This window comes from Molothrus ater, chromosome 1, assembly GCF_012460135.2.
Source record: "Molothrus ater isolate BHLD 08-10-18 breed brown headed cowbird chromosome 1, BPBGC_Mater_1.1, whole genome shotgun sequence".
Lineage (NCBI taxonomy): Eukaryota > Metazoa > Chordata > Aves > Passeriformes > Icteridae > Molothrus > Molothrus ater.
The window spans coordinates 138,435,527-138,448,032 of record NC_050478.2 but is presented as its reverse complement, the minus strand read 5'-3'; the positions used below and the strand labels follow the sequence as shown (position 1 = coordinate 138,448,032).

Below are 12,506 nucleotides of genomic sequence, written 5' to 3'. Positions count from 1 at the left end.
CTTTGCATAGGTACCGTTATTCAACATACAAGTACCTGAGGAGACAACAGATCAGGCTTTATTTTGACAATAAAGTTGTTCTATTTCTTCAAGAAACAATATTCCCCTCCCTATTTGCCTTGCTGTGGCCTTCAACTCTTGTGTTTCCTGCTCACTAACACAGGGGAAAAAAAAGCTTGGTTTTAACTTGTGTCACTTCCTGGTGCAGTTCCTTTGTGACTGGGTAAATGCCTGAGCCAACACCAGGCAGGGGATGAGTCAGAAATAGAAGTGGGGACACGTTTTTTTTCAAAAGCAGCATCACAGTGGCCATGTAAATTGTTCATTTGTATCACAGTGAGCCAAGGGGATTCTGTGCCTGCACCTGACTTGTCTGATGCAAATACATGCTGGAATTTAACAGATAGTTTTCTCACTGAGGCTTGACTCCACTATGTAGTATAAATCACATGTGCCAGATAAGCTTTAGCATTTAGTATTCTAGAGGATGACAGGACAAATCATATCTCTGCTCCTGTACATATCCCTGTGAGATGAATGGGACAACTTGAGCCTGATGAAGGAAGATCTTCAACCCATGAGCTAGGATTGGCCATATCAGCCAACCTGCTCAGGAGAAAGGCCATACCACTGCCTATCCATAAGGAAGAAAGAGAACTCAGGAGATGTTTGGACCTCAAAAAGGTAATTGGTAATAATAAATTCTTTGTGTTGTTTCTGACTGAAAACAATGATTTCTAAATTAGGAAAAAATGGAAAAGCTTTTCCTCCCATGAGGACAGTCAGGAAATTAAGAACCTTGTCCACACAGATTGTTTAGACTCCATATTTGGATAAAGGCCTGATTAACCTTGCCTCACCTAAAAGCTGAGTCTGCTTTCAGCAGTAGATTGGACAAGTCTGCTCCTGAGTTCCCTTCCATGCAGAACTATCCTGCTTATAAAATTTTGTCATTCTGTCTTGTGTTTCCTTACAAGCCGGTTATGTGGACACGTACATTACATATTGAATTCCAGGATTAAACTCTGGATTTACAGCTTGATTGATTTCTATTTCCATGGATATGACAATTTCTAGGAATCATATACTCCTTTTACTGAGCACTAAATTGAAATGCCACAAAGTAACTTTTATAAGAAGCATAGACTGCAAGGTGTCTACCCTTAAGTTACAGATCTTCATCATGTAACTCATGTTTATTGTGTCTATTCTGGCTGCAAAGTTTGAGACACATTTGTAGCTGCACTTTGAACTAAAACCTGAGAAATTAATGCAGAAAACCCCAACAAAACAGGGTACTCACTATGGGGGCCCTTCTATTTCTTCAGAAACACAAAAGAACAAGTAGTAGAAAATAACACAAGAAGTCTCCGCCTCTACCATTAAATATATGATTTGATATCTTATTCCTCTCTTACATTCAAATCCTTTCTCATGTTTCAGTAAGAATTTGAGCGTGCCAGATGTAAAACTAGTTCCAAAGTCCTTTTCAGATGATGATTGCCAGATAGAATCACACAATAGAACAATGAAGAACATGTCATTAGCCTCCACAGTCACTTAACAAATTCCCCTCTTAAACACTCATTGTGCCTGAACCCTACACCTTACAGAATGCTTCTAGGAGGGTTCCAAATGACCCCATGGAAATGCCACAGGTTAAATTGCTGAATCGCCAAGAAAAAAATTAAATTACAGAAGTAAACAGCAAAGGACAGAAATACCTCGCTTCTGTGGAAAGCTTTTGTTTCCAAGAAAGCCAAGAACTTAATTTTTGTTCTCAGTCCTTCAGAAAAAGGTAAAAATGATAACAAACTATGGACAGATTATCAAAGGCTCAAACCAGATAATATTTTTAGCATTGGTATTCATCCTATTCCTGATTTTTTGCTCTCCCTGTTCCACAGTTAAGCATTATCTCTGTTAACTTCTGTTCCCTGTATTAGAAGAAAAGGATTTAGGCCCTCCAAAACTTGGCTGATTTTTGCAGTGACTTTTTATTGGTTTTTTTAGGTTTTCTTTTGTTCATTTTTTAATGTGTGGGGTTTTTTTATTTGTTTGTTTGTTTTGTTTTTGCAATTAAATCCAGTAAAAAGTAATTCTATCCACTATCAGTAAACAAACACTCTGATAATTACAGGAGGTTTTTCTGACTGCACTTTGCTTGCTCTATTAAATGAATAAAATTTTCTACCTATTTGGCTACAACCACGACATTCTTCTGAAATAATTTTTCCTATGATAAGCAGAATCAATTTTGCTACTATTATTTAAATTTAAATTCAACTGTTATCAGATTAAAAACTTTCATCTGGGGCTTTTAGCATACTTATTAAAATCATATTGCTCATAAACCTTACCTTCCTGAGTCCTTCCTCTTAGCATTAAACACAGATTTAAAGACTTTGCATTAGTGAGAAAACAGTAATAATTATCTAAAGCTGTGTCAACAGTCTTTGTTACTAAAACAGAGATTGTTATATTTGTCACTTTCTAAGTGGAAGTGATTTTTCAAGAAAATAAATGCTGGGCCTTAGATGGGATTTTTTTCCCTCCTATTTTAATCTCTTCTTATGAGAACCTCTGCTTTTTGTCTTGTCTTAGTCTTTTTCTTCAGCATATTGTTACTTTCATTGGTACTTGTACTATTGAGGTGTGATTTTCATCCCTGTGCTGCCATATTTATGTCAGGCAGAGATTTTCCTCTGTAGCCTTTGATATGAGCATTATTTAATCAAGTACATTAACTGAAAATAACTCTAACCTGTTTGGGCACTGGATAAATAAAATAACCACTTTGGTAAAAAGTTCTGATTGAGAATCTGTTTTATTAATGCATGTGTCTATTGAAGATTAATTGTCATGACAGTACACTTAATTTTTAAATGCCTCCTAATTTTTGTTGCAACCAAACTGGCAATAAAAGTGACCATATATCTATCTAACATGGATAACTGCATTTTCCACACAAAAAAAAACCAACCCCAGAAAATACCCTTTTCCATAACAGATATTATCTACCTGCTCACCCTCACTTTAATTACCACTAGTTAGTATATTCTTCACTAATATTTCTTACAGGTTCTGTTTATCATTTTGTTCTTTCACAGCACTAGTAAAATGGAATTTAGAGTCAGGAAATGCTAATTAACAACAAAGCCCTCCAAATATGGAGGAAGAACAGCTGTCAACTTGTGTATTGGTTTGGCACAGCCTAGTTTTTGGTAGACAAAAAGGAACGTTTCACTAGATCTTATTAACTTTCAGATCTTATTACTTTTGTTTATTGAAAAAAATAGGTAAAATAATTTCCTCAACAATAATTTTCCTTCAGTTTCACTTCCAAAATTTAAGAAATGCTATTATTCAACTCAAGCTGGCAAATGTTAGAATAAGCAACATGACAACAAGAACTCTGAAGGGCATCTACATAACTTTTTACTACTATTTAAATGAAAATGGCCTATCAAGATTTTCTTGAGAGAAAAGACTGCCAAAACTGAAATATTATAACAACTGACTACAAAACTATAGAAAGTTAGCACTTCATAAAGAATTTCAAGTCTTGTCTAATGGATAGCACCAGTCTATCCACTTGATGCACAATCTGGCTCTTTATTTCAGTTAGAAAAAAAAAGTATTTTTTATTTCTAAAATAAAAAATTTTTTTACACAGCAGATGTTCATAAGAAAAGTTTGAGGGGTTCTTTTAAATCAATAGGTGTAATAGTCATATAAAGCACCAAATTTTCTAGGAAAATTTTATAATACTCATTATCCAGATCAACCAGTAAGTTTTTAGTAATTTTGAAAATTAGGTAAATATTTCTTTCCAGAATGAAAGATAAAGAACATGGGTTTAGTTTTAGATTAACTATAGTCTAAGGGCATATATAATATTACCACTCTAAATCTAATTAACAAATTGCTGTTAATTAAGCTTTCCAAAGCTGTTTTTCCCAACATATGGGGGGATACTTTTCCGTAATTGAACACATCAGTCCTATTTAGGGAATATAAATGACAAGCTAAAAAAAGAATATGCTCTCAGTCTGTTTCTCTACATGAGCAATTATTAAATTAGCATTGTAAATTTTCATGTTTTGCAAACACATAATGGGAATTCCCATATATAAAGTAATCTTATTATATCATTTGAATACAGCCTTGTATTTATAGAACAAAAAATGAAATAATTGTCTGTAGCTCATAAATGAATAAATAAAACACATTTAAGAAAAATGTAATGTACATTTAGCTATTCAAGTGATTCATAATGTCTGTATATCATTGGTGTTACCTCACTAATTATTATAAGTTATTATTTAAAATTTATTTTAGCTGACAGCTAGTTCAAAAGATTTCAGTTTAAGAGCTTGAAAAACTCAATGGCAATTATTCCTAATACAGGTAATTAACTATGTAGGTGGCAGTATAAATTAACTCAAATTAGGAAAACACTATTTGCTAAATCTTAGACTTTTATTACACTCTGAAGCAGTAAAAATATATTACTTATATGCAACACTTATAGAAACCTAGTCTGATGCTTTTAAAACAATATAATTATCTAATTTTAGATCTTTCCTTATTATAAAATCAAAACCATTTTGTTTGGTCTGTTACAGTTGGAAGGGCTTTACATTGATATGAAGAAAACCAGACTCTACTGACCATAATGTATCTAGCCAACCACTTGTATCACCTATTGTTCACATGCTTCTGTCATACAGAACCTCCAGAAAGCTTCATGAGCCAGTTAAGAGACCAAAATTTTACTGGAGAGCATAACTGTGATTTATGGGTTTGTATACAACTCCTTTTCTGTGAATCAATAGCTTATTTAAACCAATAAAATAAACAAAAGGATTTGTCATATTGACATGTTTCTTGAGTAGCGTGATGCTGTTACCATAAAACTACCAGACCAGAAAGCCACAAAATTTATATTTAATGTATAAAACTTATTTTTCCTATTTAATGGAATCTGATCTTGAAAGAGGTTATTTACTATATTTCTTGTTCTTGTGTTACAACACCTACATAACACATCTACACTGAGATTAAGAATTGAAGAAGTCAGACTAGCAAAAATATTGTTCCTACTGCTAAGTCAACAAACAAAAAAACAGTCATAAACTCTCATTGAAAATGCTATATTTGGGGTAAAAGCAGTGTCAAAAAGTACTGCAACTACTCAGCTAAGGGTGTTTGGTTTTACAGATCAGGATGGATATTTCTAGGTAAGTGTATCACCAACCATACTCACATTATTTAGAGACCATGCATACACTTCTCTGTACAGAACCTCCTCCAGAGGCAGCCCATGACCATCAGGTGTGGCCAATTCCCCCTAGCTCTGTGCTGAAAGCCTCCACGCCATTCACTTTCTGACATTATGAACTCTGTGAAGCCTTCACCAATCTTTAAGAGTGCAACAGTCCATTCCAGTCTGTTTCTAAATATAAACATTTTCCCTATAATAATGGTTAAATGGTTAGACACAATTAGGTAAATGAGTCTACAGTGCCCTTCATCTTGATGCTACATCTTCACAATATATTTAAAAACCATTTTACAGCTGCAATTGGAATATCAACATTTATGGCATGTCACAATTATTACTGTGAAGGGTTTTTTTTAGCAAGACTACATATTCACAAAAGGAAAAGTAACAAAAAGATGTATTTTCACATTTCATCATCTTTTTTATCACATTAAAGTTTCAATTTTTGACTTACCCTATTGTAGGTGGTTCAGAACCTTCTATTTCCAAATAATCATATTTTTCTTCCATTTGGAAATCTGTAAATATGAGTGAGATAGTATCACCAGGCTCTGCCACAATTGTCCATGTGCAATCTGCATTATTATGATATTCATTAGGAAAGTTGGGGCTCGAGATGATTCCACTTGATCCTCTCATAGTTCCTCCACAAGCATCCTCAGCTGTAAAAAAGAAAAAAAAAGTAACAACATTAAAATCACCCCTTAAAAATGTATGCTTTCTTTCTGAGAATAGAAATTCATTACTGTTTAGGTGAACAATTGCTTAAAATTTTTAACATGCTTGACTTGGAATTCTGCTCCGAAATGAGGGTGCTAAAAAAGTAATTGCTTCAAGTTACCAATTACTTAAGGATGATTATACTTGTGCCAGCACATATTTTTATAATTTACTATTTATTAATGAGTATAAATTTTGATTAGCATTGTTTCAATTTACACTAGCATGCAAAAATGTCACTATTTCTTCTTTTGCTTTAACCAAAAATGCTTTCATGAATCAACTTGAGTTTAATCCCTATCATAAACAGTCTGACACATGAAGTGCAGTAGTCACGTTATACTGAGAAAAGAAGCATGAAAATCTTACACATTATATACCAATTGTATTGTCATATTTTATTTTAGTGAGTATCTAGTCATAAGGTTTAGTCTTGAGAAATCATTTTCTCATTTTCAAACAGCTGATCAGTTTTCAAAACAAAGCCATTCATGAGTGATTTCTTAATGCCAGATGTGCAAGATGCTTTCACAATTAAGATGTTTACATCAGTGTAATAAGTTTTACTAATCAAATATTTGCAATTTTACCATAGGAATAAATTTGTCATGTCATATGAAACTGTGAACTATTTGATCAATTATCACAATGATTTTTTTTTTTAACAGTGCTCTAAAACCAAAATTACTCTGTTTTTTAGCACGTGATCTTAGACTGGATATACCAGGAAAACATTGGATATTCACAAAATCAGTTCTAAAAGAACTTATTCTATGATGAAACAATTCTCAAATAATTGGTGTTCTGTATCTTTTTTATTAGTAGCATATATATGCCTAATAACTCAAAAATTACTTTTAAGGATCTTATGTTAAAATTATTTCTGTGAGCTAATAAAATTAATTGTAAATTTAGTGCTTTTTCTTTCAAAAATGGAAATATCTTTCAAATAACTTGAATGGAAATACCATATTGCATTACTTATTCAGTTTATTACCCAAATGTTTGGAGCATATTTGAAGGTCATTTCTGCTCAATTAGAGTGCTAGCATGAATAAAATTTGCCTCAGAGTCTGAAAATCCAATCAATATTGATGAAAAACGAATGATAACGATAGGAAAAAAAAAAACCAAAAAAACAACTTTAAGGCGTATAGGATCACAGAACAAAAAGTTTAAAGAATTCTGACACACATAATGGCTCACTTCTAACAGAAAGAAAAAAATTCATGACTTTCTTACAGCAGTTTACAAGTTTAAAATACCAGGTTTTGTCTTTTAAAAATTCTGCTAAATTATGCCATGGCCAGATTAAAAAAACAAAACAAAACACCCAAACACAAAGTAAAAACATATTTCAAATGTATTCATACTAATTTGGCAAAGCACTTTGAATCTACTAAATATAATAAAACTGAGAAACCTCATCACATCACAGGTTCTGGCCCCATACTGTGAAAGGAATAAAAAAAAAATATAAATAAATAAGAATATAATGTTTTCCTGCATTATAGACATTCAGAAAAATAATTTTAAATTGCTAATTTACAGTAGCAAACTTTCCTACTGTATTGCAGAATTCATGTTCTGCTTTTCACAAATTAATTATAGAGAAACCTATCTTAGTTCTGAGAAATACAACAAACTGTTTACTAACAATGTTGCTATAGTATACCAAAACTTAAAAAATTAGTGTGGCACAGTTTAAAAATATGAACAATACCAATGAGTGTACAGTTTATTCTGAGTCACAGCTGTTTAGGAATTTTTCCAAAGTGTGATTTTGCTACCATCAGCAAAATGGCCCAAACAAATCATCACAGTTTTTATTCTGATTCATGTAGCAAATTTCCTACAAATACAATTATTATCATCTACATTTAAGTGTTGCATATATAACCAAAAGCACACTCATCTTGGTGTATTGCAAGCATTAAAACAATAAATAACAGAATTACTGTACTGTGTTTTTATTTTCCTCTGCCTACAATATAATCTGCTTGGTTCAAGTTTTGCAATCAGATCCCCATAGGTAAAAGCTCCCATCTGTGAGAAGACTGAAAAGCATTATGCCCATGCAAATGTTTGGTGCCTTAAGTTGTGAAGACAGTATAAAAAAAGATTTGATTTTCAAGTAAATTGAAAAACACTGTTGACAGGAGTTCTACCACTAACTTCATAGTGTACAAGACCCTGACAAATTAAAGAAAATGTAGTCATTGTATTTTGTGCAACCTGCTTTTAGCACCCCTATTTCTATCACAATTGAAGCAGCATAATTTCTTAGATGTCAGCTATGAAATGTTGCAAATAAAAGAATAACTGGTGCGGGAACATTTATAAAGAGTAACAGTGGCTGATCTTCATCAATGTGCAACAAGCCCAGTAAGGAGATGTGAACAAGGAAGAGAGGAAAGATAATATTTGCTGTGGTTTTGGTACAGATTCACAACAATCTCTTTCCCTGCCTTTCTGTAACTTTCTGAATTACCTCTAACAAAATACCAAGTTAGGAGTCCTCAAAGATACTTAAGTGCCTAACCCTCTTTTTCCATGGGAAAAGACAAGCCCTTTCATGGGATTGTCTTTGCTCAAGGACCACAGTATAATTGGTGGCTAAAGCAGCAGGATGGGGAAACCCAGTGTGTGCCTCAAGGACATTTAATCTGGGGGAAAAAATAATCTGTGGTGCAAGTTTTATGTTGCAGGGAGTAAAACAGCAGGAATAACATGAACCTATGAAGAATGAATTTTGTGAGGAGCAAGGACAGTGTGGCAGTGACCCGGATCTGGCTGGTGCTGGTGCCCAATCATCAAGTGTGCTGCTTCTCCTGTCATAGGCACCCATCCTGATGAATGGATCCCAAATCATGGACTATTTTTGAACATCTGGAGGGGAGGATGAAGTCCATGAAATGGGAAAATGATACCTCTCTGTGAAAGGATGGAAGATAGTAGTTAATGAGAATGCATTTATCTGTTTGTTGGTTATCAAGAGAATTTAAGGATGTAGTTATGTTGTGTGTGTATGTGCTGCATGTTTCCACACCCAATGCACACTACGATCACTACAGTAAAAATGTAGTAGCTAAACAGCAGTAAAGCACCTAAATACCTTGAAAGAATTGTGTGCATCCCTACCTTTTAATTTCCAGTTAGCAAAAATGAAGAAAAACACTCACAGAAATTGTGAGAAGACAACACTTCAGTTAAGACTTGATAGTCTGACATTGTTCAATTACAATTGCATTGCTAATACTGATTTATTTCAAAATCTACTTTTAAAATTCATACTACATACTTTCAAATTAAATTGAATTGGTCATGTACTGGGAAATTTTATCCAATAGCCATCTTGCAAATGTGATATGAAGGCATAAATGCAAAACATACACTTACTGCTGAAATGTCATTTTCCCCAACATATTTCTCTGATCTTAACCATATGCTGAAAGGGGAAGTTTGTTCAAAGTGATATGCAAGAGGGGACTTGGCATTAAAAAGCTTTTCAAGGTATTATGAATTTAAATTAAGATCTCTGTTTGAATATGCATAAGGGCTCTTGTGCAGAGGGAGTATCACTGATATCATGATGAGTAATGATTATGAAAGTAATGTTTTGGGGTTTTGGTGTTTGTTTTTCTTTTTGTGGGCATAGATTGTTTCTATTTATGTTCATAGATACCTGCAGTTTCTTATCGCTCTTCTTTTTTTTTTTGCTTTTACAATCTTATGATTAAATGCCCATTAAAAAGAAGGAAAAAGAAGTGAAATGTCTACAACTTCAAATAATCTCCAGTGAAATCCGATTTCATCAAATTTTATCTTTTTTAATTCCTGTTTTGCTATTCACTGTTCATTTTTCATAATAATTTTTGAAAATATATTTCTCTACTTATGTCTTATTTAATTTCCTGCTTATTTTTGTAGCTTTCAGTGATACTCACAATAATGTTACATAAATATTGAACAGTAAAATGGATGATCAAAGACAGGCAATGTCATCAGTGATTTATAAAACATGCAAATTTGTGGATTTCATTGAGAATTCCATGAGATTGTATGGTAGATCAAGCTTTAATCTGATAAGATGATGTGATACACAATGTATCACATCATCTTATCTATCTAGATATTTATAGCAAACTAAACATTACATTTTCCACACATCCTATACTGCCTTCACAAAAAAAACCCCAGCTTCAATTTAGTTTCTTATTCTGTTTCTTCATTGGCTGTGCTACAATTGGCAGAATAGAAAATATACAGGCTAAAGTGAAAAGCACCTTGAAAAGTTAAACTCAGTTTTAAAGTCTGTAGTATTATGGTGTGATTATGAAACTTGCTAATGAGCACAGTAATAGATTACATAGGCACAAAAATATCTTTAGGAAGTTCTATAGGCAATGCCAGTTCCCTCTGCTTCCTCCTTTGCACAAACACTTGCTGCTTTTGTTTCCTGCCCACTTTTCTTGGAGAGTCTCTATATGTCTATTGCAGAACTCCAGCAGTGCCAACTGTTTTGCTGTGGCTCTGTGATTTTAATTATGTCATTCATCTCTGATCACATGTAAATTTGCAATTCTTGGGCTTCTTGTGCCACATTTGCTTGCGTACAGACAGTTGAGAGCTGTTTCTGGTCACCTCACTTCATCAAAAAGAGCGCAAGAAAATCCCTCATCAGTCTATTCTGTGTGTACTCTGATCCTCTGCTCCTCAATAAGCCTTCAAGCTTTGGTAAAGCCACAAAAACCCAGTGGACCTGGGTCAAAGACCTTCTCATTAGGATAGCAAGATCTTGCTCTGCTAAATAAAAACTAGCTCTTCAATGTAATGTTTAGAGTCAGAGATTAAAAGAATGGATCTGGACAGTATAGAGATCAGTGTCTATAGTATAATGTCTATTATATTTACTTTATATAATATTTTGATACATTCTAGAAACTCCAAAATAGAATGCAAGATAGATATATAAATATATAATATCTGAGAAACACTTATACGTTGACTTTTTCTACAAATCTATAGCAATGAAAATATTTCAGCCTTTCCTCATAATTTATGCACAAAGAATAACCCTACAGATTCTAGAAATTGAAATATAAAGATTAAAAACCATCCATCAACTGAAAATCTTTCAGGATAGCTTTGCAGAAAATTTTTCATCTTTGACTTACATAAAGTTCATCCAGCTTTTGAGTAGAGGGACACAAAACAGTTCTTGAGGACAAATGGAAGTCTTATTTTCGGTATCGATTTGTAAAACTCACAGATTTTAAATTCCAAATAAACACAGTGATGACTACAAATTGACACGATTCACATCCTCAAATCTCTCACTTTGCATTTTTGTGCTGTATACCAGTAAAATTTATACAGATTTGACAGCCAGCAAAAAATAAAAAAATCAAATAATGCATCTGTAGCTAAAGAGGTGAGGAGTTTAAATGGTGCTTGAAGATAGGTTAAACAGAATAAATTGCCTTCCCACCTACCACCGCTGAGCTGGAACCATAAAAACTACCTATGCCAGAGGAAAACACTGCAATATCTACACAGCCTGTGCCTGCCTGAAGGCCGGGATTGGGCAACACGGGGTGACCCATGAGGAAGGCAGACACGCACGGCCCAGGCCTGGCACTGCCCCACCGGCGCTGCGGCCTGGCCGCGCTGAGGGCAGCGGGCACCAAGGGCAGCAAGGGCGGCAGGGGAGGCTCAGCGGGGCACCAAGGGCAGCAAGGGCGGCAGGGGAGGCTCAGCGGGGCACCAAGGGCACTGAGGGCGGCAGGGGAGGCTCAGCGGGGCACCAAGGGCAGCAAGGGCGGCAGGGGAGGCTCAGCGGGGCACCAAGGGCACTGAGGGCGGCAGGGGAGGCTCAGCGGGGCACCAAGGGCAGCAAGGGCGGCAGGGGAGGCTCAGCTGGGCACTAAGGGCACTGAGGGAGGCAGGGGAGACTCAGCGGGGCACCAAGGGCACTGAGGGAGGCAGGGGAGGCTCAGCTGGGCACTAAGGGCACTGAGGGCGGCAGGGGAGGCTCAGCGGGGCACCAAGGGCAGCAAGGGCGGCAGGGGAGGCTCAGCTGGGCACCAAGGGCACCGAGGGAGGCAGGGGAGGCTCAGCGGGGCACCAAGGGCAGCAAGGGCGGCAGGGGAGGCTCAGCGGGGCACCAAGGGCAGCAAGGGCGGCAGGGGAGGCTCAGCGGGGCACCAAGGGCACTGAGGGAGGCAGGGGAGGCTCAGCGGGGCACCAAGGGCACTGAGGGAGGCAGGGGAGGCTCAGCTGGGCACCAAGGGCACTGAGGGCAGCAGGGGAGGCTCAGCTGGGCACCAAGGGCACTGAGGGAGGCAGGGGAGGCTCAGCGGGGCACCAAGGGCACTGAGGGAGGCAGGGGAGGCTCAGCGGGGCACCAAGGGCACCGAGGGAGGCAGGGGAGGCTCAGCTGGGCACCAAGGGCACCGAGGGAGGCAGGGGAGGCTCAATGGGGCACCAAGGGCTCTGA

At 36.2% G+C, this 12,506-nt stretch overlaps 1 protein-coding gene across 1 annotated transcript in view; it reads right to left on the bottom strand.

The window, feature by feature from the left end:
- The window catches only part of CSMD3 (CUB and Sushi multiple domains 3), a 595,264-nt gene that overhangs the window by 402,034 nt on the left and 180,724 nt on the right, over positions 1-12,506 (bottom strand). The window contains exon 5 of the mRNA XM_036400790.2: positions 5,742-5,949. Within this exon, the coding sequence (XP_036256683.1) occupies positions 5,742-5,949 (208 nt within the window). The remainder of the gene's footprint in view (positions 1-5,741; positions 5,950-12,506) is intronic.